The sequence below is a fragment of the Dermochelys coriacea genome, chromosome 7 (genome assembly GCF_009764565.3).
Source record: "Dermochelys coriacea isolate rDerCor1 chromosome 7, rDerCor1.pri.v4, whole genome shotgun sequence".
Taxonomy (NCBI): domain Eukaryota; kingdom Metazoa; phylum Chordata; order Testudines; family Dermochelyidae; genus Dermochelys; species Dermochelys coriacea.
In genome coordinates this window covers 61,139,721-61,164,372 of record NC_050074.1, presented here as the reverse complement: position 1 = coordinate 61,164,372, position 24,652 = coordinate 61,139,721, and the positions used below count along the sequence as shown (strand labels likewise).

General features: G+C 49.0%; 2 protein-coding genes across 12 annotated transcripts in view; one reads left to right on the top strand and one right to left on the bottom strand.

The window, feature by feature from the left end:
- Positions 1-15,457, top strand: part of ERLIN1 (ER lipid raft associated 1) — a 59,722-nt gene extending 44,265 nt beyond the window's left edge. For 8 of the 9 annotated variants that reach the window (XM_038409694.2, XM_038409689.2, XM_038409690.2 and 5 more), the window contains 6 exons: positions 2,075-2,148; positions 4,995-5,053; positions 9,120-9,211; positions 10,450-10,539; positions 10,911-10,990; positions 11,255-15,457. In XM_038409694.2, the coding sequence (XP_038265622.1) occupies positions 2,075-2,148; positions 4,995-5,053; positions 9,120-9,211; positions 10,450-10,539; positions 10,911-10,990; positions 11,255-11,473 (614 nt within the window). In that variant the 3' untranslated portion in view covers positions 11,474-15,457. Of the gene's footprint in view, positions 1-2,074; positions 2,149-2,692; positions 2,764-4,994; positions 5,054-9,119; positions 9,212-10,449; positions 10,540-10,910; positions 10,991-11,254 lie in introns of those variants that run through there. The other variant, XR_005293963.2, reaches the window with a different exon arrangement.
- ADAM8 (ADAM metallopeptidase domain 8) overlaps positions 9,432-24,652 on the bottom strand; it is a 109,843-nt gene continuing 94,622 nt past the window's right edge. Inside the window, exons 22-26 of one of the 3 annotated variants that reach the window (XR_006283012.1) lie at positions 20,856-20,924; positions 20,037-20,087; positions 19,234-19,344; positions 17,809-18,921; positions 9,432-9,442 (exon numbers count right to left, since the gene is read on the bottom strand). Coding sequence is in view for 2 of the 3 variants with exons in the window: in XM_038409684.2 (XP_038265612.1) it covers positions 18,871-18,921; positions 19,234-19,344; positions 20,037-20,087; positions 20,856-20,924 (282 nt within the window). In the remaining variant the exon portion in view is untranslated. Of the gene's footprint in view, positions 9,443-17,526; positions 18,922-19,233; positions 19,345-20,036; positions 20,088-20,855; positions 20,925-24,652 lie in introns of those variants that run through there. The other 2 variants (XM_038409684.2, XM_038409685.2) reach the window with 2 other exon arrangements.

Sequence of the window (24,652 nt, the reverse complement as noted above, 5' to 3'; positions counted from 1 at the left end):
GGACTGAGAGAGGCCAGACAAAAATCCATCTTCTCCAACCCATCCTAATCCAAGTCTCCCATATTGCAACCAGTATAGGTAAGACAGGCAAGGCGGATTAGTTTATCTTTTGTTTTATGTGAATTTTCCCTATGTTAAGAGGGAGGTTTATTCCTGTTTTCTGTAACTTTAAGGTTTTGCCCAGAGGGGGATCCTCTGTGTTTTGAATCTGAATACCCTGTAAAGTATTTTCCATCCTGATTTTACAGAGGTGATTCTTTTACCTTTTCTTTCATTAAAATTCTTCTTTTAAGATCCTGATTGCTTTTTCATTGTTCTTAAGATCCAAGGATTTGGGTCTGTGTTCACCTGTACAAATTGGTAAGGATTATTATCAAGCCTTCCCCAGGAAAAGGGGTGTAGGGCTTGGGGGGATATTTTGGGAGAAGACGTCTCCAGGTGGTCTCTTTCCCTGTTCTTTGTTTAAAACACTTGGTGGTGGCAGCATACTGTTCAAGGCCAAGGCAAAGTTTGTACCTTAGGGAAGTTTTTAATTTAAGCTGGTAAGAATAAGCTTAGGGGGTCTTCCATGTGGGTCCCCACATCTGTACCCTAGAGTTCAGAGTGGGGAAGGAACCCTGACACCTCTCCTTTGCTCCTGACCCCAAAATGAGATCCTTTGTCGTCGTCTCTCCCCCCCACTCCCCTTCTCGTCACAAGTGGCACGTGTTGGTGTGTCATGTCTTGACTTGACACCCGAGTTCTAGATGCATGTTACCCATCCTCTACTAGTATCCCAATCAGGGGCAGAGTTTTCGAAGCAGCATCTGGGGGATGCTTGCTTTTGGAAGGGCAGGGCAAAGCGGGTTCTTGGCATTGGAAAACCGGCTAGATCAGGACTTGACTCTGAATGTAAATTGCTGTGTACAGCACAGGTATGGTAAGGCTGGGTGGGCTCAATAAATATCCATGGTAGAGGAATCTTCCTAGAGCTATTTGCAGATTATCTTTAACCTTTTGGAAATTGGCTAATTCCAAAGGAGGAGTGTCCTGGGGAATGATTGATTTCCAAGCCTGCTGGCAGATGTGGATGGGCATCGTTCATCCACAAAGGCTTCCCTTTGCCTCTGTGCTGATGTGCATGGGCTCCTGTTATCAGATCAGGCAGTAAAGTTGTAACAACCCGGGAGAAGGGGTGTTGTAGAGTGCTCCAAAGATGGCCAGGCTTTGGCTCAATCTTATTTCCCTGGTAGCTTGATCCACAGTTTGGCATCCGTGACAGAGACTTTATTTCCAGCTCCAGTGCTTCATCCTAGACCTCATTAACTGCACTCTTCCCAAAGAGCACAGCTGTATTGGAGGGGTGGTGGATGGAGAAGTAGATTGTGCTGTAGGTGGGCCCTGATCTCTCCAGGGCCTTGCAGATTTAAGGCCAGAGCATCAAACTGGCATTGGAGTCAGTGTGGCAAGGGATGGTGCCCTAAGTTCCACATGGTATTTCCTGCTGTGGCATTGAGCTGGGGCAGTCTGCACAGAACAGTCTGTGTGTTGCGTTTTACCATCAGCACTGGCTGCAGTGAGTTTGCTAGTGGGGGAGCCAACGTGGAAGCAATCAGCCTGTGGATCACTGTGTCAAGGTCTTCTCCTGAAGAGGTGAGGGGGAACAGGGTTTCCAGTGAGCTGTCGACAGATGCAGGCATTTCTCACTGTGCCCTTTAAAACTCCGTGCTGAATGTCCCAGAGAACAGCAGGTGAGAGGGACATTCAGCATCAAACTAAACATAGAGGTTACCTCCCAAAAGCATACATATAGAGCTCCCACTACCACAGCAGCTGGCGTCCGTATGGTGCAGCGGTCCAGGCATTGGGCTGGCAATAGTATGCCCATGATCCCAAGTTCACACATAGCACTGTGGAATCAGGAGGCGGGAAGCATATTGCAGGGTTTTGCAAAGCTCTTTATCCTTATTTTGTACTGTCTGGATGGACCTCTCTGCTGAGTGCTAATCACTACATGCACGTTAGCCAGGGAGAATACTAAATTTTGCAGTGCAGGCTGCAGTGTTGCTGAATCTCTCTTGTTCCTTGAACACAGATCAGATTGATGAGAACCTGAAGCTGGCCCTGCAAAAAGAGCTGAATGTCATGGCACCAGGTCTCACCATCCAGGTAGGCTCTTTCCTAAAGGGAAACTCTTCTATATTTCACTCACGTAAAGCTTACAGTTGAAAAGGGATGGAAATGGTTTCCTGCCTCCATGTTTCATATGGCTTTCAATTAAGTACTGGGCACATGCCAATTTGTCTGCTCTTTGCAAGGAACATTTTCTTGTTCTCCATGCCAACTGCCACCACTTCTGTACACCCTTCAATGTGATTACATGGATTGTATTGAAGTGTGCAGCTGCATCTAGCAGAGAAATGTTGTAATTCCACGGGCAGCTTCCCCAGCATGCTTCTGCATAGAAGCATTCTTTCTCGGCAGATTTGCAAAGCTCTGGCTATTCTAGCCACCTCGGCTTTTCCCAAAACCCATTTAGGACTTAGATGTTGCCCTTTTTTCCATGGAAAACTTGTCATTATGGTCAGAAAAGAGAGAGTGTGAAAGAGAGAGAAGTGGTCCCTTCTTTCTGCACAGATCTGCATGTATTAGTTACATCTGCAAACATATTAGTGACAAAAATAAGTTTTTACTACTTCTGTCATCCCTGCAGAGCCAACCCAGCTCTGAGAGTGTGAGCGGGAGTCTGTCCCAGCCTACTCATCATCAGCATACTTGTTAAAGGTAACTTGAACAGGAGAAAATTGGGCTTGTTCCTCTTCTGTGTCTGTGTCATGTGTACAGAGGGAGGTTGTTTCCAAAAGACTTCTTTCTGCTTGCATTTTACATTAGAAATCAGGTTCCATCTAGGCTGTGAGACTCTTTGTGATGGCTGAAGAACCTGTGAGCAGTCACTTGAGAGGCCCCCATTCTGGTACCCCATCACAAGAATTAAATAAGTGAAAGTTGAGTCAGCGGGAGGGGTCAGACTCCTTCTACTTTGCTTTTTGTTTTTGTTACCAAATTTAACTTGCCCAATTAATATTCTGAGTGGAGAGGAGCCTATATTAAAAAATCTATGGCCTCAGTCCTTCCATCGGGTGTGAAGAGCTCACAAAAAACATCCTTCCACCTCACAGCTTGTCTTTGCAATTGCACAGTCCCTGTAGACAATGACAGATTGTGGTAAGCATCATGTCACAATCAACTTTGGAAGAGCCCTGAGGCCTTGCCTTTCCTAACCACCTAAGCCATCCAGATTTAAGAGGCCTGATGATATTTTTAAGGTAAAAAACAAGCAGGAAAAACCCTCTTTAAGTTTTAAAAACCAACTCTTTCAGACCCTCTGTATCCATCAAAAAGAGCCAAAAAGGGCACAAGCACAGTTTTAAAAGTTCTTTGCAGGTCACCATTAACTGAATTTAAATTGCAGAACTAAATCCTGTTCTCAGACATGTGCTATCCTATTGAAGACAACTGAGGATAGCTCTCAGCCTGCCAGATCTTTGTCACTTGTTAGGAATTGGAAGGCAGCCAGCTTGAATGAGCCCAAACTGAGTTTGTAGGACCTACAGTTAGAAGCCACATTGTTTAACTTGTAAACTAAGCACACTTCATCTTGAGTCCTGCCTGGCATTTTCAGTCCCGTCTCAGAATAGCATTGCATTTTAATGTTATATTATATATATTATAATGTTTAATCTGGTATAATGTTCCTGACTGTGCAACTTGCCCAGCGTTCTGTATCCTGTGTCACTGAAGCCATGTGCTCACTTGGCTAAGGTTGCATCAGGATTTTTAATACAGCCCTTTATGTACAATGGCTTATAACTTTGTAGGCTGAAATTACATGTGCTAGGCAGGGGAGTGAGATCTCTGTTTTGATGGCCACTCCGCCTTACACTTTGGTTCACCATGAGGCTCCATTCCAGCTTCATGTCTAGGATGGTCTGTCCTATCTCAATGCATTTCCCTCCCTATGTTCTTCCCCAGGCCTCATTCCTATCCAAGGGCAACTCTGTATCCATACAGTTGTAAAGAGGGTGTTCTGTTATCTGGAAAAGACCAAATCCCTTTAGAAAATGCAGTAGGTTATTTGTTGCATATAAGGAGAGATGCCATGGAGGAACCCATTGTTGAACAGACGCTTGCACTGGGTTAGGAGACGACTAGAACATTCATACATCTTAGCTAGGGAACTAGTACCCCCTGGTTTCAATACCGACTTCATGAGAGCTTGCACAGCAGCAACTTGGAGTTCGGTGCACGCTTTCATCAGATGCTAGTCTCAGATTTAGCACCATGCTCCAGTGCCGAGTCTGGGAGAGCTGTGCTGTCATCCATATTTAGCTAAGGATCTGGTGGAACTCTGCTTGATAATCACCCACAAGAGGAATGCACAGAGGCCCTTAAAGGAGAGAAATGTTACTTTCTAGTAACTGTTCTTGGAGAGCTGCCTGTGTACAATCACACTGTCCTGTTCTTTTGGGTTTTTCTGAAGGATAAAAGTTAAACATGTGAATGTTGCCGACTCCCTTCCAGTTGGCTTTGTTGGGGAGGGGAATTCTGAAGAGGGAATGCAATGAGGAGAGCAGGATGGCGTGGCAGACCAGAGTATGGAGGAAGTTGCGTGTATGAGGGCAACTCAAAAAGAGGCAGACAGACGTGGAGAGGTTCAAAGGGGGTGACCTTTTCAGAGTGACCTCATAGGTGGAGATGTTCTATTCTCAGTGACAACTTGTTGTAGGACAGGATGAATGGAACCACCAACCCGTAAGTCACTTTCTGAATCTCACATAGTGATGTCCAATGTCTAAGTTCTGCTGGCATGAGATTTTGAGCTTTCTCTACTAGATGGCACTGCCTGGATCAGGTTATTTTAGCAGAATAAGTTGCATTTCTTGCAGGTGGTTTCCCAGCTGTGCAGTTCTAATTGTAGAGAGTCTGTTTTTAAATGCCCTTGGCTTCTTTTTCAGGCTGTGCGTGTTACAAAGCCCAAAATCCCAGAAGCCATCCGAAGAAACTTTGAACTAATGTGAGTAGTTGCTCAGCAGATCCCATTGTTTAGCAGGTTCTTGTTGCTCACACCAACTAGGGTGTGTAATAGTCCCAGAATGTGCTATCGGGAGTGGTGGGCCCCTTCACACCCACTGCAGTTGGTGCCGAGGACCCCATAGGGGTCCACACTTCTTATTCCTCATTGTATGTTAGTGGAGAAATTCCGTGGAATTGACTAGAGGGGGAGGCTCTTCCTCTTACCATCTTCTGTTGCTAGAATTCAACTCCTGCTGGCAGCGAGCAAAGACACTTACAGTAGGATCTCCTTCCCTATCCATGGGTAGCAGAATTCATCTCAGCAAAACTCTAGTGGATTCATACGTATTGAATTAGACAGGGCTCTTCTGTAAGGTCACTATCTCACTGCAGCAGTGTGCTGAACCCTGTATCTGCTGAGCATGCTTTGTGAGTGTCCCTTCCCTGGTGGAAGGAAAGGCCGAATTGGCCACTGGCTCGGATGTAAATGGAGATTGTCAAGGACTAAAGTGGGGCTCTTCTCTCACCTTTCTCTCCTGTTCTTCTGAGGAGATAAATTCCCCCTCTCCAATTTCATGTGGAGATGAAATTTGAACTGGCTTTTTTGCCTTCCTGGTTGGTGCATCATCTTCCAAACCATTAACAGCTGCTGCAGTACCAGAGGAGGGAGCCCTGGAGATGGCTAGTTTGCTTCCCTTTCCTCCCTGTGTGTGTTTGGAAGAGTAAAGCAGCTATAAAACCAGTGCAGCCTGCTTGCCATGAAGGTGTCTGTAGGTGGATGATGATGCAGAACTGGTCTCTATTTGTTTCTGTGCAGATTGCAACTTCAGCCATCACAAAGCTCCCTGGAACTTGTCTGGGAGAGTTTAGCAGACTCAAGCATTACCCATCTGATATTGTCCATGCTTTCTAGAAATTCCCTTGGGACTCTGAGGGAGGATCACACTGTGCTGCTTCCCCTGCCTGCTGTCCTTTCCCAGAGTCACGGTTAGGTGCAGAGCTGAGGCATGGGAGCCATTCAGGGTTTACGTTAACTAGTCTATAGCATACAGTTAAACTGCCCATCACAGTTAACACTCACTCTGCTGTCCCTGCTTGGGGGTGGGTGGTGTCTGTCTGCAGCAGCTGCACAAGGGCAGTCTTTGCTGCTGGTTGGCACTGGTGCTGGGATGGTGGGAAATAGATGAACCTGGGAAGTTGCCTCCAGAAAGGGGAGGGGGTAGGTGTCTGGAAGAAAAAAAGGAGAGCAAAGATACACAAGGCCAAGCAGAATGTAAGGACAGCAGGAGCAATAGAATAAGCGAGGTGCTTAATCCCAGGCATGGGTAGGAGAATGTTGGACAGTTTTTGCACCACGCACGCTACTCATTACGCGGACTATTTTCCCATCTGTGTAACAAGGCCAGGTGGAGGCTTTATCTAGCTGTGGGCCGTGCTCCCCTTGGGGACCGCATGCACTCCGTGGCATGGCAGGATAGGGTGACTTGGCAGTGTTGCTCACTTTCGCTATTGTATCACAAGTCTTGTGATATTTGCTGTTTTCCATCAAGCCCTAGCTGCTGGAGTCATGTGATCACATGAGAATTTTGGCTTAATTACCAAAAAGTAAGTTTCTAGCATTTGTGGTTGTGAAAGAAAGCTTGAAAGTGACCCTGATGCAGCCCTGTAAGTTAAGGTATTGGACTGCAAATAAACGCAAAACTTATTAGTGAAAACAGATCAATATTTTTAAATGGAATCTCAAGACTTTTTGAGTTCTGACTTGTGACTTTTTGATAATCTGGGGTTAGCAGTGCTGCCTTTTTGCTCCCATCACCAGGGCCATCTCTAAGCACCTTTCAAACATTCATTAAGTTACCTTCACAGACCTCCTGGAAACTAGGGCAGTGCTATTATCCCCAATGTATGGATGGGAACTGAGATGCATGGAGTCTGGCAGAGCCAAGAACCAAGCCCAACTCTCCTAAGTTTTGAACAAATGCCTTAATAGCTAAGGCAGCTGGTGGGTGGTGTTAGTAAAAAGTTTGGGAACCACTTCTTCACCACCAGACCATCCTTCCACTCCAGCAGCCTGTGTCACAGGGATCCTCGGTATCCTCAGAGAGCAGCAAGCTTGTGGTGAGGGCAGTCTGGGGCTCTGAATCAACGAATGAGATGATAGCTTGCCTGAATGTTTAGTGTAAACACTTTTAGGGGAGTCCCAATAGTCAGCCCTGTAACCTGATCTTCCCCTGGGTCCATCTGTGCCCCCTTCTTAAAACTCCTGGGCCCATGGTCCTGGTGTGAATCCTGTGTTCTAAGCAGCATCCTTTGAAGCAGAGGACTGCTTGGCCTCCCCTTAAGAGAAGCTCCTTAATTGACCACAAATCTCTTGTCCTCTAGGCTCATCAGGTTTTCTATGTCACTCCCCCGAACTCCAGTAAGAGTGTTGCATGGAGGTCCCTCAGACAGCCAGAGTAGCTATCTGTGCCATGTGGATGCAGCTTGTCTCACTGGTAGACACCTTATGTGCATCTGCAAGAGATGTTTGGGGTCAGGAGAAGTTCAGTGCATGGTGAAGTTCCTGAGTTTAAATCCTATTTTAATATTCTGGCTCAGCTGCTTTATTCTTAACCAGTCTGTTTGTGCCCTTCTCAGATCTCTAGCATTTTGAACTTCTCTCCCCTTTCATGTGCCTCTGCAAATAATGAAAGCTCTTCCATTTCCTTCGCTTGTGTTAGCAGGAATATACTTGGTGCTTGGGCCGGTTGTTAATTTCATCTACCACAGCTGGCAGAGAGCACCAGAATGCAAAGCAGAGACATCATCGTAGGTCCTTGCACAGGGTAGCGTGCTGTCTTTTGGGTAGACTAGTGGAGTGGAGAGTTGAAGCAGGTTACCTTGGAAGGGAGCTAACTGACTTTGGCTCCACTTGGTCACATGGATATGATGCTGATTTACCCGGGTTCACATCTGGAACCAGGAATAGAGAGTACCCTCTACTGAAGGGGTGTTGTTGCCTTGTTGTCAGGACATGGTTTAGTCTTGGGGTTGTTAGGGGAGCCTTGGCTGTTTGGCTTCCCAGGTGACAATGGTGGCACAGCTGCAAGCATCTTTTCCAGGATAATTGACCCTTCCGGCCCAGAGGCTCTGTCACTGCAGTGTGCTCTACCTTGGAGCTGTCCCAGAAAAGCAGTGGGGTGCTCTAGCTAGAGCAGAATGCAGTAGTTTGTCTTTTGAGTGGAGTACTTTTTTTGTGTAAGCTCAGTGCCTTGTCCCAGGTACTGGCTGCCTGTTTCTAGGTGCAGGTCTTTGATCCCTAAAGCTTTCAGTGGTCTAGGATACACTTCCTAGCAACCCCACCCATAAGTCATGTCAACTACAAGCCACCTTTGCTGTTTGGTTCAGGATGGGCAGCAAGACTTTCTCATGCAGGATACGGTGTCAGACTCCGGTGTCAGGCTGAAGCCCTAGATCATTTTAGGTGCAGAGGGCAGGTATTTCTGCACTCCACCCCTTTCATGAATTAAGTGCTTCCATGTAATGAGGCTCCCATGTGCAAAGGACCATTCAGGGCCATCTTTAAAACAGTAACTCCTCCTTCCCTTGCTAAGCTTGTACTGGGCAGAGCCTCAGGGAGGGCTCGGTTAATCTCCCCTTTGCTCAAGCAGTCAGCTGGCCTCCAGTTATGTCATGTAGAGTAAATCCCGCTAATTGGATTCTGAGTTAAATGATGATATTAAGAGATTCACACAATGGACTCCAAGGGCAGCCTGTGGTGACACAGCGACCACCAATTAAGTGCAGCACAAAAAAGCCCAGGAGCAAAAGCAAAATCCCAAATACATGAGCGAACTGCTCCGATTCTGCAGTCAACTTACTGGAGTTTTTAATAAGTAAACCTGCAGTTCACCCTATATTCACCAAGCATACTTGTCTGTGTGCTGTCTCTGGTTGTTCTGTACCTGCCACTCCATGTCTCTCCCACCTGCACTCAACTGCTCTCCTTTGGGATGGTGACATTGCTGGCTGTGTTTATTCTAAATCTATACCCTGAAAGCTCACTTGCAAACTCTTTTGTGGTGCAGGGAGGCTGAAAAGACCAAACTGCTCCTAGTAGCACAGAAGCAAAAGGTTGTGGAGAAGGAGGCGGAGACTGAGAGGAAGAAGGCTCTCATAGGTATGTTGAAGAGTCATTGACACACAAGCATGCCAAGGACTAGTATCTTCAGATTTCATCTTCTCACAAGCTATTTACTGGAGTGGGCTTGGACAGAACATCCTAGCCAGGCCCTTTTGACAGTCTGCTGTCCCTAGCCAAGCAGGAACAGGCTAGGTCACTATCCAGGATAAATCCTGCAGCTGATGATTCAGTAGATGAGGCTCCTCCCTCTGAATCTGCACTGACTCCCTCACCGGGGACAGCAGATCTCTGAGTGCTGCATTGCACCCTGCAGCAGTCGATGCACGGGCTACTAGTTTTTGTGGAGATGCTGCTTCTGACCATTCAAGGATGCAGTGGGGCCTGTTATTGCCCAGCGGGCACATGGTGCAGAAGCACGTTATGCTATGAAGCCATGTGTTTAACTTTGGCAATTTTATTCTCTCTTGTCATGTCAACAGTTTGTGTTGTGCTGACCCCAGTCCCCCATGTGGCATTAGGAATGCTGTGATGGAGGGGCAGTCTTTCAGAGGGGTTGTAAAGCCTACTCCGGGGAGTCATGGCCCTTTTGGAAAGGAATGGAGAGCAGCCCTAGTGGCCCTGTCCAACTCTAGTTCAAGGAACACATGCCACTTCCATGAATGATTCCCCCTTGTAAAGTGCTACATTGTGGTGCAGGCAGGGGCTTAGAAGCTTGCTAGAGTTCTCAACACCCCTTCCTTGGAAGCTGCTTAGAACTTAGAGATGTTCCTTTTGAAGTGAAATTCTTAGTTGTTTGGCTTCTACCCAAAATGTGTGCATCACATCACTAAACGGTTTGTTTTCAGTACATTGTAGGGGTATTTGGGATGGGGCTGCATACTGCACTGGGGACACCTGTAAGCCAGCTCAGTCCTGTGGACTGGAATCACAAGCTGTCCTGGTGAAAGTGGCAGAGCTCTGCAGGCTGAATGTCTCCACACCAAGGAAGTTTGTAGGGCATAATTTACTGGTCGCACCACCTGCGTGAAAGGTGGCTGAGTTACTGCAGTGCTAGGACCCATCACTGTTGTGTTTCCTGATCGTGCCACCCAAATGTAACAGTTAATTTTTGAAGCACCTTGAGGGGGTGGAAGAAGTGAGCTGTAGGAATAGCCTGGTACTGTAGCCTCTTATCAGCAATAATATCCAGTGCAGTCCATTCAAAACTACTGTCCACATGCTGTGGCCACAGGTGCTTGAGCGAGCATTGTCTGAGCTGCTGTTTGTAATTGCAGAAGCTGAGAAGGTGGCTGAGGTGGCCAAGATTCATTATCGACAGAAGGTTATGGAGAAGGAAACAGAGAAGAAAATTTCTGAGATTGAAGGTAACTGGAGCTTGAGTACTGACATTTCTCCTCTCTTCTTTCTCCCCCCCGACTCCCCATGCTAGCTGTTAGCACAAGGTGTCCCAGAGGCTATGTAACTATGGATGGAGGAGAAATCTCAGCCCGGGGATCCAAGGTGCTATCACAATGCAAATAATAAACCTCACACAACTGTAGCTCTTAACTGTGAGGGTAAATTCTCCCCGAGTGTTTTCCACTAGCTCTTCCGTGCCTGCACATATGTGTTGCTCAGCCTGGCTGTGACCAGGCACAGCCAGTGATCTCCTTACATCACAGTCCTAGAGGGCTTGTAGTAATGTTGCTATTTCAATTCTAATGCTCTTTTCTATTTGACTTTCTCTTGCTGTTAGATGCTGTTTTGCTAGCAAGAAAGAGAACAAAAGCTGATGCAGAATATTACACGGCTCAGAAAATGGCTGACTCTAACAAGGTATGGGGAGTGTTTAGAACAAAGTGACCCAAATCTTAGACTTGCTTAGTCTCTTCACTCCACCGAGGAAGGGGAGGGCTCCAAATGGCAAGTGATATGGGAATGTTTAATTTATCTGATAGCAATCCAGTTTTCTGGTGCAGGGATTTAAATGTTGACCACAAACCTCTGTTACTGGGTGAGAGGGGACCTGTGGGGATAAATCCAGTGATGTCTGCATGAGAATGCTGCCTCTTATGGGATCTGCTCTCTCGCTCTGTATAGCTGAAACTCACACCAGCATATCTGGAGCTGAAGAAGTATCAGGCCATCGCTGCCAACAGCAGGCTGTATTTTGGTAACAGCATCCCCAGCATGTTTTTGGATTCCTGCACCTTCAAACATGTGGTTATGAGCACCGTGCCAGAAGCCAGCCTCCTTTCAAAGGAGGATCCTGCACTCTCTGGGGAAAGCCACCTCAAAAAACCAGAGAGCACAGGCTGATACAAGAGGTGAAAAAGCTTCAGCAAGCCCTGGAGGAAGCGGCTGCGTCATGCAGACTAGTGTCCTCCCTGCTGTGCTACAAGGGCACTGCCTGCTCTCTGCCATGCCCCAGTGGGGTGGACAAAGCACACGCAGCCTCTTTCTACACAGATGAGACAATTGGGTTGATTTCTTTAAGCAAGAACTGTGCTGAGGACTCTGCCTTTCCCTTTTCTCACTCCCTGTTTGAGCTGGTGTTTCCGAATGAGGGACAATCCTGTACTTAAACCTGCCTATACTGGAATATTAAAGGACAGAAGCCAGGGAGCCTTCTGCAGGAGGTGCAGTTCTTTAGAAGGCCTGTGTTCTGCATTACCTTTGTGGCAGGAGGTTTGGCCTAGGGGCCCTCAAGGGTGCTGGGTGAGTGGGGTGGAAAGCTTGGTCGTTTTGCTGCCTATGCCCTGAGGCTGGACTGACTCATTAACCTCCCTCATGCTGCTCTTAGGCCCGTCGCTCATCTAGATGTAAACTTAATTTCTTCTTGTAAAATGCTACTGACTTTCATCTGGGTTGTGCCTCACTGTGCACACCTGCTCAGCTCCCTAGATCCCAGAGGCCCAGCTAGGATGGGTTTGGTGGCAAGTAGATTATTTTTTTTTTTTTAAATAGGAACCAGATAGCTCTAACCCTTTCTGTAGATAGCAACACTAACTGCTTTGAACTTGGCACTAGTCTATAATGGTGATGCTGTACTACCTGGGCTGCCTGTCTCCTTAGCTGCCCTACATGCAATGAAGATAAGTGTTCTGCTCTTTGGTGCTGTATGGCTCTGTCTCCTCCCATCCAAAGATGTGGATTGAGGAGCAGGCAGCATATGGCGCCAGGTACTGAAGGCAAGGGGACAGACTTGTGAAACCTGCCCTGACCACATATGCCTCTGCCAGGCCCCCCAGCCTCCTTTCAGTTAGCTTTGCGTCCTTGCCCTGGGAGGGCTGCTACCTCTCTGCATCTGGCAGACAAAGGGAGGAGAGCAAGTGCAGATGGAGGATGCAGGAGACAACGCTCCCAGGTCTGGGTCAAAGTGGTCTCCCTCCTTCTCCCCCTCCCCCCCATGCATGAGGGACTCAGTTGACTGTCCTGCTGCCCACCTCTCTGGTGCTGGGGTGGCCCAGTGTTCGTTCTGTCTCCAAGCAGGGAATGGGCTCATCCTGCTGCTTCAGCTCAGTCTTGCTCCACCACTTCTGCAGCTCTGCCCCAGGGTGCCGGTATCAGGCAGCTGAGCTCCTGCGGTGGGAGCTCTGCAGAAGCAGCTCCCATTTGGAGTCATTTAATTTGGGGATATTCTGTTTTTGAAGTATTGTCGCTTCCCCAGAGAGCAGGCGCTCAGTGTGAACAGCTCCCGTTGTCCAACCCAGTGTCTGTTAGCATTTTTGACCATCCATAATGTCATCAACTGAGCGGCGCTGCTGCTTGGGATGCTTCCCTGCTAGTGGCACAGGAAGGAAGCCCCCTGCTGGGGATACTGTGCTACATCTGCTGTCTGTTCCCTGACCTACTATCCTATGGTGGGGGGAATTCCTACAGGAGCTGGGCTTGGTGTAGGCTCCTCCCCTCCTCTCCAGTGGTAGGGTCACTGTTCAGGTGGTATTTCACATACTGTCGAGTAGATGCTTCCTTTTAAGTCCTGGGGTGGGGTTTAGATCACTGAGATTGGTTCCAGAATGTCTTGCCTCCCATCTGGCCCTGACCCCCGCTCTGCTAAGGTGGGAAAAGAGCCATCCATTCTCATCCGCCAGAATTGGAGTCTACATGCTCATTCCACCCTGCTGGCTCTACGGGCTGCACTAGCCGACTTGGCCCTGTGGGTGCTTCCCAGAGACGCTGGGCACCTGCACTTTGCCCTGCAGTTGATGTTGCAGGGAGTGTGGAGCTGGGGCTGGACTGGAGAACGTGCTCTTTATTTTTTCCTGAATGCTAATAATTTACCTTGTTCTCTGAAGTATTCAGTTCAATGTTGAAAAACCCGAACCTGCCTTAGCACCTGCTGATGACCTCCTGAGTGGGCACAGGGCTCTCACCAGGACTGGCCCACACACTGATTTTGTGCCGAATTTACTTGGGTGGGGGGGGGTGTTCCCTTGTTGAAATAGTTAACTGAGTGTGAGCCCTCAAGTGTGTGCTGTTACACTGGTGTGAAGGTTCCTCTTCCTCTGCAGAACTAGCAATACTACCCCAACCTCTTTTGTCCGGGTATAGTTGTGGCCATGCTCAGGGAGTTGGCCTGCTCTGTCTTACTGTCAGTGTGGTACAATTTGTGTGTGGACCGGGCCTGAGGGTTGGTGCTTTGCTTCTGACATTTCTATTCCTAGTGTCTGTAGATCTCATGTGGCACAAGGCTGTTCTCTCCTCAGCATTGCTCCTGTGCTGCCCTCCCTTGGGGAGTCCTTGTGCTGCCTCGCTCCCCTGGCAGACAGTGCCCCCTTTCTGCTTCACAGCATGAGCCCTGTGGCTCTCACTGGAGCTATTGTTCTCAACCCACTGCCCCTTTTGCAGCATTTCTGCTGTTACTTTGTTCAGCCAGAGGGTAGCATGTCTCTTGGAGGAGGTGTCCCAGCATGAATACATTGTGCTTTACAGACCAGTTACTCTGCATCCACTTTGCTGTAGGCTTGTCAGCTGTTTTGGGATGCACACCCTAGTTCCCATTTAGTTGCTGCAGCCAGAGTATTCTCTTGTCCAGATACTTCCAAGCTAGTGCCCATAGGAAAGGAAGGCCCTGAGCCTCCCTGTGCATTGGGCTGTCGGCATTTGTTTGCCAGTCTCCTAGAGCCCAGCTAAGGTGGGAACCAAGGAACAATTAGCCACCTGAGGATTAAAATGCCATGCAGCTCCTGGAGCCAGGCAGTAGCAGAGATGGCACTCCTTGATTGGGAGTTTGTGCATTCCTGCAGCTTCTGGGGTGAGGACAGACTAATGTTACCATAGTGCCATTGCTCCCTTGCCCCACTGTGATAAGGTGGGAGAAGAGCAGGCTCATCCACCAGAACTGGAGTCTACATGCTCATGGCTCCATGGCACAGTCCTGCTGACAGCTTCCTGGCAGTTCCACCATCTCGTGGAGAGAAGCCAGGCCTTGCCAAGCAGCCTGTGGCCCCATGGACTTGTCAGAGTTTGAAGTAGCAGCCTCTGAATCTGCATCCTCGCCAGGGAGAACTCACCTGCTCTGTTGTTGAAGGTCTGCTAGGTGAGATAGGCCTGAGCCCCCTGCTGTAATGACTAGCAGCCACGGCACACTGGGTGTGTCTGGCTCTGGCCTCTGCCAAGACTGCTGGCTAGCAGGAAGTTAGACTGGTTGACATCTGTGCCTCTGTCCCCAGGGAAATTGGTCTCTGTGCCCTCCCATTTCCCCAAGCTGCTAAGCACCAAGCTATTAGCTGATGGGTGTCAGTCCTCTAGCCATATGCCAAGTACCTGCTTTCAAGGTCTCTGTGCCCTAGTCCAGGTTCTGAGCTGTCCAGTTGCCTGGCTGTGGGCTACACCAGTCTGCATTCCTGGGAGCACCTGCACTGCGGTAGGAAAGCATGGTCACAAGTACAAACTATGACTGAACGAGCATCTGCTCCAGCTGTTTGAAAGTCTGCTACAAGCAGGGTTCTGTGCCCACCAGAGTTCTCACTGCTTGAGGATGAGTGGGAGCTTGGTGTCTAAGGGATGCCTGATGGGGCAGGGGATGGTGACATGTCCTGCACTCTCTCAGGTGGCTGGGTGTACAAGACCTATGTATTGCTGTAAGAGCGGACCACTCCTCCAGCTCCAGGAGGCAGGCAACAGTGCAGTGCACAAAACTGCAATGGCTGGCTCTACAGCCAGTGGGTGATGCTAGATTCAGGGTGTGTACAGAGAACAGCTCCTTCTCTGCAAGAGGGGAGGTGCTCCCTGGACACCAAACTTCTGTTCACTTGGGGCCCTCAGTCTGCTGCCAAGGAGGGAGCTGCAGGCTGGACTTGGCCTGTATGGCTTGGCGTTAGATGTGCTCTTTATCTGGATTGGAATATATGTGTCATACTCACCCTCCCTTGCTTGGTGTGATTTGCTTTTGTACATTTCTCTTTAAGGAGTGCCTGAGGATGTTCCCAGGGATTCCCAGTCCTTTGGCAATACTTGATCAGTGCTTCCTGCACTAGACACAAATCGCCTGTTTTCCTAACCAACATTTTAGGGTCCACATTCGGATCACTTTTACCTACTCTAAAATACTGTCCATGACATGCTGGTCATAAGTGAGACAGGTGGTTTTATCAGTGTGGGTCACTTGTGCATTAGTTTGAATTCTCACAGGGCTCATGGTCTGGAATTTACCTGTTTGAAAATGAATTTTGAAGTATCCATGTTTGGAGATAGCAACCAACTTTCCCTCCACAAGCTGCTGGATTGGGTCTGAGGGTGGGGGGGCTCTGGGGCCTGGACAAGTTTCTGTGGAATTTACTTTTTTAAAAATTATTCATTTATATGGCAAAATGTTAAATTTTTGGATAAGAATAAAATTATTTTGATACCATGTGTTGGGTGGCTGCCTTGCCTGTGTTGGGACTAGGCTGCTTCTTACTCAATCTCCCACCCTGCATTTCCCCCAGATACATGTGAAGGCAGGTTACTGTGTCTCACCCTCTGCAAACTCAGGGGAGGACCCAGCCCTGTATAAACAGACTGACCAGCTCCATTTCCTGTCCTGTCTAGGTTTCCATATTGGAAATATTCAGTGTCTTTGAGGGTGCACAGAACCTGTGTAGCCCAACTACCTTCAGCCCCTGCTCTCCTGCCACAGCTAGAGGCTGTTGTAGGGACCCTGCTGTTTAGGGCTCTAAAGCAAGATCTGCTCACAGTTGGGGGCTGAGGTTCTCAGAGGGAAAGATTTCCCATGCCCAGGGCTTCTCCAGACCTAGCACTCCCCACTGGCGGGATCCAGGAGGGTGGAGCAGTGATGGCCAGATGGAGAATCATTACCTGCCATGCAGTCACACGTGCATCCATCCTCCCACAGCTCCAGGACAATCTGCCCTGTACATGCACCAGGGCAAGGAGACAGCCCCTACTCCAATTTGATGAGACAGCCCAGGGGTGATGGGGTAACACAACTCTGCTCCACAGCGACTGTGGCCACTGTGGGGCCCTCCTTGTCACTGGTGTCAAGGTAACAAGGCTGCCAGGAGCTTAGCCTCTCCTATCTCTGAGTGAAGGGAGATGGGAGGGTTGGGGGTCAGAGGAACTGCAAAAGGGGTTAAGGCTAAGGAGTAGGAGAGCAGCTTCAATCCCCTCCCTCCTGTTCAGGCCAAGTCATTTTATGGCTGCTGAAAAACCAAAGTTGTTTTGTTCAGTTTGGGACAGCAGAGGGCCACATCCATTGATGGGCGCAGAGATGTACTATCTGCACTGCTTTCTCACAGCTGAAAAATGGAGCAGCTACACTGCATTCAACAAAGCCATTTAGGCTCTCCTGCCTTCCATGGAAACCAGATGAAGTTAGAAGCTTAAATATCTGTGTATTGAAGGGAGAGATGCAGCCTTCCTCCTGGGAGCACAGGCCTACCCTGGGCTACTGGACAAGTGAAGAATCTGCTCCGTTGCAGGTGGGGTTCAGAGCAGCAGCTTTCCTCTAACTTTGTCAGTAACCAATGGAGGGGAGAGCCACTGTATGAGCTGACTTACCTCGGCATGGCAGCTGCTGCTGCTAAAGTGCTAAGCAACTCTGTGTGTGGATACCCTCTCCTGCCCTGTGCCCCCCATGAAGTCAGGGTTGGGCCCCAGGACATCAGTCCTCTAAAGTACAATGTGAGTTTAGATTAAAGCCCTCAGCCCATGATTGAGACAAAGACTAGGGGCTGGATCTGTGCCCCAAGCTCTCCAAAGACACATACAGGGGGGCAAGGGATCATGAGAGTCCTACCTCCCTCCCTCCCTTAGCAGTCACTGTTCAACCTTCCCTAAGCCAGTGTCCAGAAACCCTGCACCAAGCTGTCCTGCAGCTTGCACTCTTACCAATGCTTTTGATTTAACTCCTATCAAACTGAGCAGCATCAGATTTAACACCACGCTGAGTGAAAAGGTCCCATTAAAGGTTATAAATTATCATGATTAAAAAAAACCCCATCTATGACTTGCCTTTCAGACAGACCATAACTCAGACAATAATTTAAATGATAAAATACATTGGCTGCCAACAGAATAACCCAACACCAGCTGCCTGTGATGTGCGCTGGGTGGCTAGGGCTGTTTGCTCAGTGCAGCATGTACTACTGTGGCATCAAGTTACTGCAGGAGATTCTGGGGTCTTGGCTGCTACCTGCCAGGCACCGTACAGCATTGGCAGTAGCTGGTCATGTCTACATACTGAACAGCTGGTAGCTTTGGAAATCTGTGCTGGGGAGAGAGTGGCTACTGCTTGCCCAAACTCCGGGACATCCCAAACACTAGCTCAAGACAGGAGTCCCAGTTCATCCTGACATGCTTTGGAAGGACTGGGCTGGAAAGTGCCATACCAGGGTCTGTGCTGCGCATAGTAGGAGCTGACACTTGATGGAATTGGGCTGGCAGCTTGGCACAGTTGTTTTGCCTATAAGGAGAGGCCCTATGGAGGACTGGGGAGCCAGCCCAGGCTCCCAGATGTGTCACTATCAGCAAAACCATTTGGCTGGGTTCAGGCACTAGGGGCAGGGCAAAAACAGTCTCTGAACATGCTAAGGTTCCAGCTGTTACCTAAGAGGCCATTGCTGGAATGGCCTTCCACAACCTCGGCCTGACTGCCGAATTGGATCACCCACAGGGGTGGGGCATGTTTGCTATGGTCAGCACCTGAAAGCAACATCATCATTCCAGGCAGCAGCATGGGGGGATGCAGTGGGCAGAGATTACAGCTGCCAGCTTGCAATGCTGGGGTTAGTCCCCTCGATCTAGCTGACACAGTCCATGCTAGGATGGGTGGTCGTGGCAGTGCCATGACACAGTGATCTGCTGGGCTCATTGCTACAGATCATGCATGGCATGGAAATAGGAACGGTCCCCTGAGCTGCTCCCCCCGCCCTCCCATGCCTGCAGGGTGAGAGGAGTGTCCCTCATTTGTACTTTTAGTAAGGCCTTGCCCTTTCACTAGTAAAAATCTAAGAACATTTCCCTACATCTGCTGGTGTGAGCCCCCCTGGCCTCCAAGCAGCCATTGCTGGCCAGCCCTGCTGTATTGTGCAGCCACAGCATCTGTGTTAAGGCACAGCTGAGTCAAGCATTTCATGTAAACACTCAAGACCTTGAAGGAAGACTCTGTTAAGCGAGTCGTGTACCATTAAGCAAGAAGCAGAAATGCTCAATCATTCTAGAAGAACGTTGGAGCCAGCCACACTTTGCTGTCCCAACCGCCACAGTCTGGGTCATCTCCGTGAAGCTGGAGGCTTCAGTGCCACCTTCAAGGAAGCGGCCTGCTGGAAAACAGAAAGAGAGGAGCCATGGGAGGGGCTGGGTCCTGGGATGCTGTTAAAGCCACCCTGGCAGTGACTGAATGAGCGTGGCACACTGGCCCAGCCCAGTGCCCTCACTGGCACAGGATGGGGAGGAACAGCTCAGTCACTGTAAAACAAAACAAAAAGCCTACTAGCCTGCTACTCAGCTAGTGAGGGAGCAGGGCATGATAGCTACCTGAGCAGGGAGCCTAGCCAGGCAAAGGGAACCCCCCCCCAGCCCCACTGGGTAACACAACAGCCAATCTGATCACAGACACGCAGAGCTGGGCTCACCTGGGGCTGGCTGGATTGACACATCAGGGCAGTAGGTTTGGCAGGCAGGATAGGCAGAGCTGACAATTTGGTCCCCTCCATGCTATAGCCATTCAGCTTATCTGCCTTACACTGCCAAGAGCAAGACACAAAGCATTCCTTTAATGTGCAATGTTATAAATCTTTTGGGATCAGCATCCATTTCAGCTGCAAAAACTGGCAGCTGTTCTCCCAGAAACTGCTGCTATCAGAATAGGGAAATGGGAAAGAAAAGAAATGAGACCCCCTCTCCCCCCCCCAGTGAATCCCAGTAAGCCAAGGCAGGGCCTCACTGAAGACAGCTGTAATGATTTTTTTCCAGTGCTGGAGGCAGCTGGTTGGTTGGTTGGCAGAAAGCAGCCCATTGCACAGCACAGACCATACAGTATCTAGCCCTGGACACTCCTGAGCACCTGGAGCACAGCCTAGATGAATTCAAGCCATGCCACTGTAGTGGTGTGGATGCAGCACAGCTGACCCCAGCACTCCTGACTCTGCGCTGCCCCCCCACCCAGGCCCAGCACACCATGCTGCACATTCCAAGGGTTGACTCTGGCAGGCACACAACCTCCTGGATAAGGCCCCCCCAGCTCTTGTGGGGGGCTGCCCCCCCCATCAGACTGTCCCCCCCACAGCCAGCCATGGGCCCTCAGTACTGGTCACGGAGCTGGGGGTGGGTGGGGGGGAAGGGGTGTGTGTGTGTGTGCAGATCCCCTACTTGTGAAGTGAGAGCTGAGTCGCTAGTGGACAGAAAGTACAGTGTGAGGACCCAGGATGAGACGCACCTGTTTGCTTCTCAGCTCGGGGAGAGGCCGGGTGGGTGGTTTCGGCTTCATCTAACAACGGGATGCAATAGAGTCAGTCAACTAGTTCCAAACCAACTCCCACCAGGTGCCCCCTGACCCCTACCACATCTCAGTGCTGCCACGTGGCTCAGCAAAAGCACTGGTGGGGCCAGTGGCACGAGGGCAGGGGCCACACTTTCCATGCAAAGAACGAGGACAATCTGCTGGGAAGGAAGCGCTGTGAGGCTCTAGCCAAGTAACTCAGCCTGCCTGGCTCTGTGTCTGATGGGGCCAAAGGCCATGTGGAAGTGGGGGTGTTTGAACTTTGCTGATTCAGGCTTTCAGCATCATGGAGAAACCTAGCCGGGACCTTGGCTGAGGGGGCTTCTGCACCGGGGTGGGCAGATGCCCCGGGAGGTGCCAAGGGTCTTTGAGACCCACCAGCATTATAGGGCTAGTGGGGCTGGCCTGTGGACATGCTGCCCCACTGGCTCTCCCTGACAGCTCCACATGGGGCTGGGTAATGGGGGAGAGAGTTCTGCACTGGGAGGAGCAGTGGGGTCATCACACACCGTCTGGGTGGTGGGATTGCAGCACGGGGAGCTGCAAGGAGAGGGCAGGGGGCACCCCCGAGCAGCACATGCTGTCTTGGGGCCTGAAAGCAGGCTGAGGATGGCTTCAGGCATGGAGGTGACATGCTGGGCAGGCCTGCAGGCGTCCGATGTCGAGCACCAGCTCCAGCAGGGATGGTGATGCTGCCAGTTAGGGTCCCTGCTAGCACACGTGTGTGTTCCAAAGCTTGGTGAGAAGCAGCATTACCTCGCCAGCAGCTGGTTTGGGCTTTGCAGAGACCAAAGGGGGAGGTGCCACGCTGGGTTTAACTCCAACCTAATTCAAATGCAGAGAAAAGAAAACAAGCCTAAGGTTTCACGGTCGTCTTTGAATTAAAATACTGTGTCTCCTGTCACTTCCCAGGCCAGCTGCACACGGCAGTCTGTGCTGGGATTCAGTGGGGGAGCAGTTACTCACATGCCCACGTTTACACATCTGCAGGGCCATGTCCTGAGGGAGTGACTGGAATCACAGCGCATGCTAGAGCCTTTCCAGCTTCCTGCATTCACTAGGGGCAGGCCAGCGTGGAGAGCCTGGTGCCATGTGCATCACTGGCACCCCTCCCCCGCATGCTGCTGCCCCTAAGGGAGCTGAGGACCAGCTGGCTCCAACCTGCCCACCTCTTCCCTATCCTGTCCCCCCACAGGCTCCTGCCCCCAAGGGAGTTGAGGCCCAGCTGCAGGAGCTTTTTCCAAGCAGTTCTTCGGCCTGGCACTCTACCCAGAGGCAGCATCTCTGCTCTGGAAGCTGCTCATAGCTAATGTTCTGTCTAACGCTGTGCGCAGCCCTAGAGCCAGGTGGGGTGGAGAGATGGGGGTATAAGGGTGTCTTGAGCTGCACTTAGCGCAGCCTTGCCAGGGACGGAGCTGCCTGTCTGGGTGGGGATTGCCTTGGGCTTTTGAAAGGCTCTCATTTATTGTGATGCCAGAGGCCACCAAGGCCCAGGAGCAATTTTCCCAAAGCAGTTCAATTGTCATCAGGCCAGTAAGCAAGACTAAGAGTGACTCTCCAGCCTGACAAACTGGAGAAATGGTCTGAAGTGAACAGGATGAAATTCAATAAGGACAAATGTAAAGTGCTGCACTTAGGAAAGAACAATCACAGTTGCACACATACAAAATGGGAAATGACTGCCTAGGTAGGCGTACTGCAGAAAGGGATCTGGGGGTCATAGTGGATCACAAGCTAAATATGAGTCAACAGTGTAATGCTGTCGCAAAAAACGCAAACATCATTCTGCAGGAGCTCTGTAAGCAAGACACGAGAAGTAATTCTTCCACTCTACTCTGCGCTGATTAGGCCTCATCTGGAGTATTTTTTCCAGTTCTGGGTGCCACATTCAGGAAAGATGGTGCCACATTTCAGGAAAGATGTGGATAAATTTGACAAAGTCCAGAGAACAGCAACAGAAATTATTAAAGGTCTAGAAAACATGACCAGTGAGAGAAAATTGAAAAAAAAATTAGGTTTGTTTAGTCTGGAAAAGAGAAGACCAAAGGGGGACATGATAAGAGTTTTCAAGTACATGAAAGGTTGTTACAGGAGGAGGGAGAAAAATTGTTCTCGTTAACCTCTGAGGATAGGACAAGAAGCAAATGGCTTAAATTGAAGCAAGGGCAGTTTAGGTTGGACATTAGGAAAAACTCCCTGGTAGGGTGGTTAAGCACTGGAATAAATAAATAGCCTAGGGAAGTTGTGGAATCTTCATCACTGGAGATTTTTAAGAGCAAGTTAGACAAACACCTGTCAGGGATGGTCTAGATAATACGTAGTCCTGCCCTGAGTGCAGGGGACTGGGCTAGAAGACGTCTCAAGGTCCCTTCCAGTCCTACAGTTCTGATAGCTAGGTGCTCTCCTGGGAGGAGGCAGACCCAGAGGCTAGTCCCTGCCCCATTGACCCCTCCAGTATTTTATACAAAGCAGAACAGCTTCAACAGGTTAGACTGAGAACCCCCACTACCCATTGCCCCACAGCCCAGTGGTTAGCGCACTCCCCTGGGAAGGTGAGATCCAGGTTCAGAGTCTATTCTCGATTGAGAGATTCAAACCTGGGTCTCCTGCCCCACAGGGACATGCCCTAACCATTAGGGTAATGATTATAAAGGGGGGGGCACTAACCACCTCCTCCTCCAGCCATTTGGTGAAACTAGCCCCTTTTAAAAAAAGTACTGCATAAGCAGGAAGCCTGCCCAAAGATCAATGGGGCCACTAGAAGATTGAGATGTTAAAACAGCACTCAAGGAAGACAAAGCTGTTGTGGAGAACCTAAATTAATTCTTTGCATTGGTCTTTACTGCAGAGGATGTGAGGGAGATTCCCAAATCTGAGCCATTCTTTTTAGGTGACAAATCTGAGGAACTGTCCCAGATGGATAGGTCCATCAATGGCTATTAACCAGGATGGGCAGGGATGGTGTACCTAGCCTCTGTTTGCCAGAAGTTGGGAATGGGCGACGGGATGGATCACTGGATGATTGCCTGTTCTGTTGATTCCCTCTGGGGCACCTGGCATTGGCCACTGTCAGAAGACAGGATACTGGGCAAGATGGACCTTTGGGCTGACGCAGTATGGCTGTTCTTATATTCTTATTGAGGTGTTGATAGAGTAAGTTTTGGAACAAATTGATAAATAAAACAGTAATAAGTCACCAGGACCAGATGGGATTCAGACAAGAGTTCTGAAGGAACTCAGATATGAAATTGCAGAACTACTAAGTGCAATTAGTAACCTATCGCATAAATCAGCCTCTGTATTGGATGACTAGAGGATAGCTAATGTAATGTTGATTTTTAAAACGGCTCCAGAAGCGATCCTGTCAATTACAGGCCGGTAAGACTAACTTAAGTACCAGGCAAATTGGTTGAAACTATAGAGAATTATCAGACACATAGATGAAAACGATTTGTTGGGGAGGAGTCAATACAGCTTTTATAAAGGGAAAATCATGCCTCCCCAATCTATTAGATTTTTTTGAGGGGATCAACAAACATGTGGACAAGGTGACTTAGTGGATATAGTATATATATAGTACACTTGGACTTTCAGAAAGCCCTTAACAAGGTTCCTCAGCAAAGAATCTTAAGAAAAGTAAGCAGTAATGGGATAAGGTTAAGTCCTCTCATGAGTCAGAAACTGGTTAAAAGATAGGAAACAAAGGATAGGAATAAATGATCAGTTTACAGAATGGAGAGAGGTAAATAGCACAGTTCCCCACGGATCTGTACTGAGACCAGTGCTGTTCAACATATTCATAAATGATCTGGAAAAAGAGGTAGGTGGCACAGTTTGCAGTTGACACAAAATTATTCAAGATACTGAAGTCCAAAGCAGACTGAAGAGTTACAAAGAGATCTTACAAACTGGGTGATTGGGCAAAAAAATGGCTGATGAAATTCCATGTTGATAAATGCAAAGTAATGCACATTGGAAAACATAATTCCAACTATACATACAAAATGATGGGGTCTAAATTAGCTGTTGCCACTCAAGAAAGAGCTCTTGGGTCACTGTGGATAATTCTCCGAAAACATCTGTTCAATGTGCAGCGGCAATCAGAAAAGCTAATAGAATGTTATGAACCATTAGGAAAGGGAAAGATGATAAGACAGAAAATATCATAATGCCACTATAGAAATCCATGGTACGCCCACACCTTGAATACTGAATGCAGTTCTGGTCTCCCCAAGTCAAAAATACATATTAGGATTGGAAAGGATAAAGAGAAGGGCTACAAAAATGATTGGTGGTATGGAACAGCTTCCGTATGAGGAGAGATTAAAAAGACTGGGACTGTTCAGCTTGGAAAGGAGACGACTGAGGGGGGATATGATTGAGGTCTATAAAATCATATATGGCGGAGAAAGGGAATAAGGAAGTGTTATTTACCCCTTCACGTAACACAGGAAATGAATAGGCAGCAGGTTTAAAACACACAAAAGTAAGTACCTTTTCTCACAACACACAGTCAACCTGTGGAACCCACTGCCAGGGGATGCCTGTGAAGG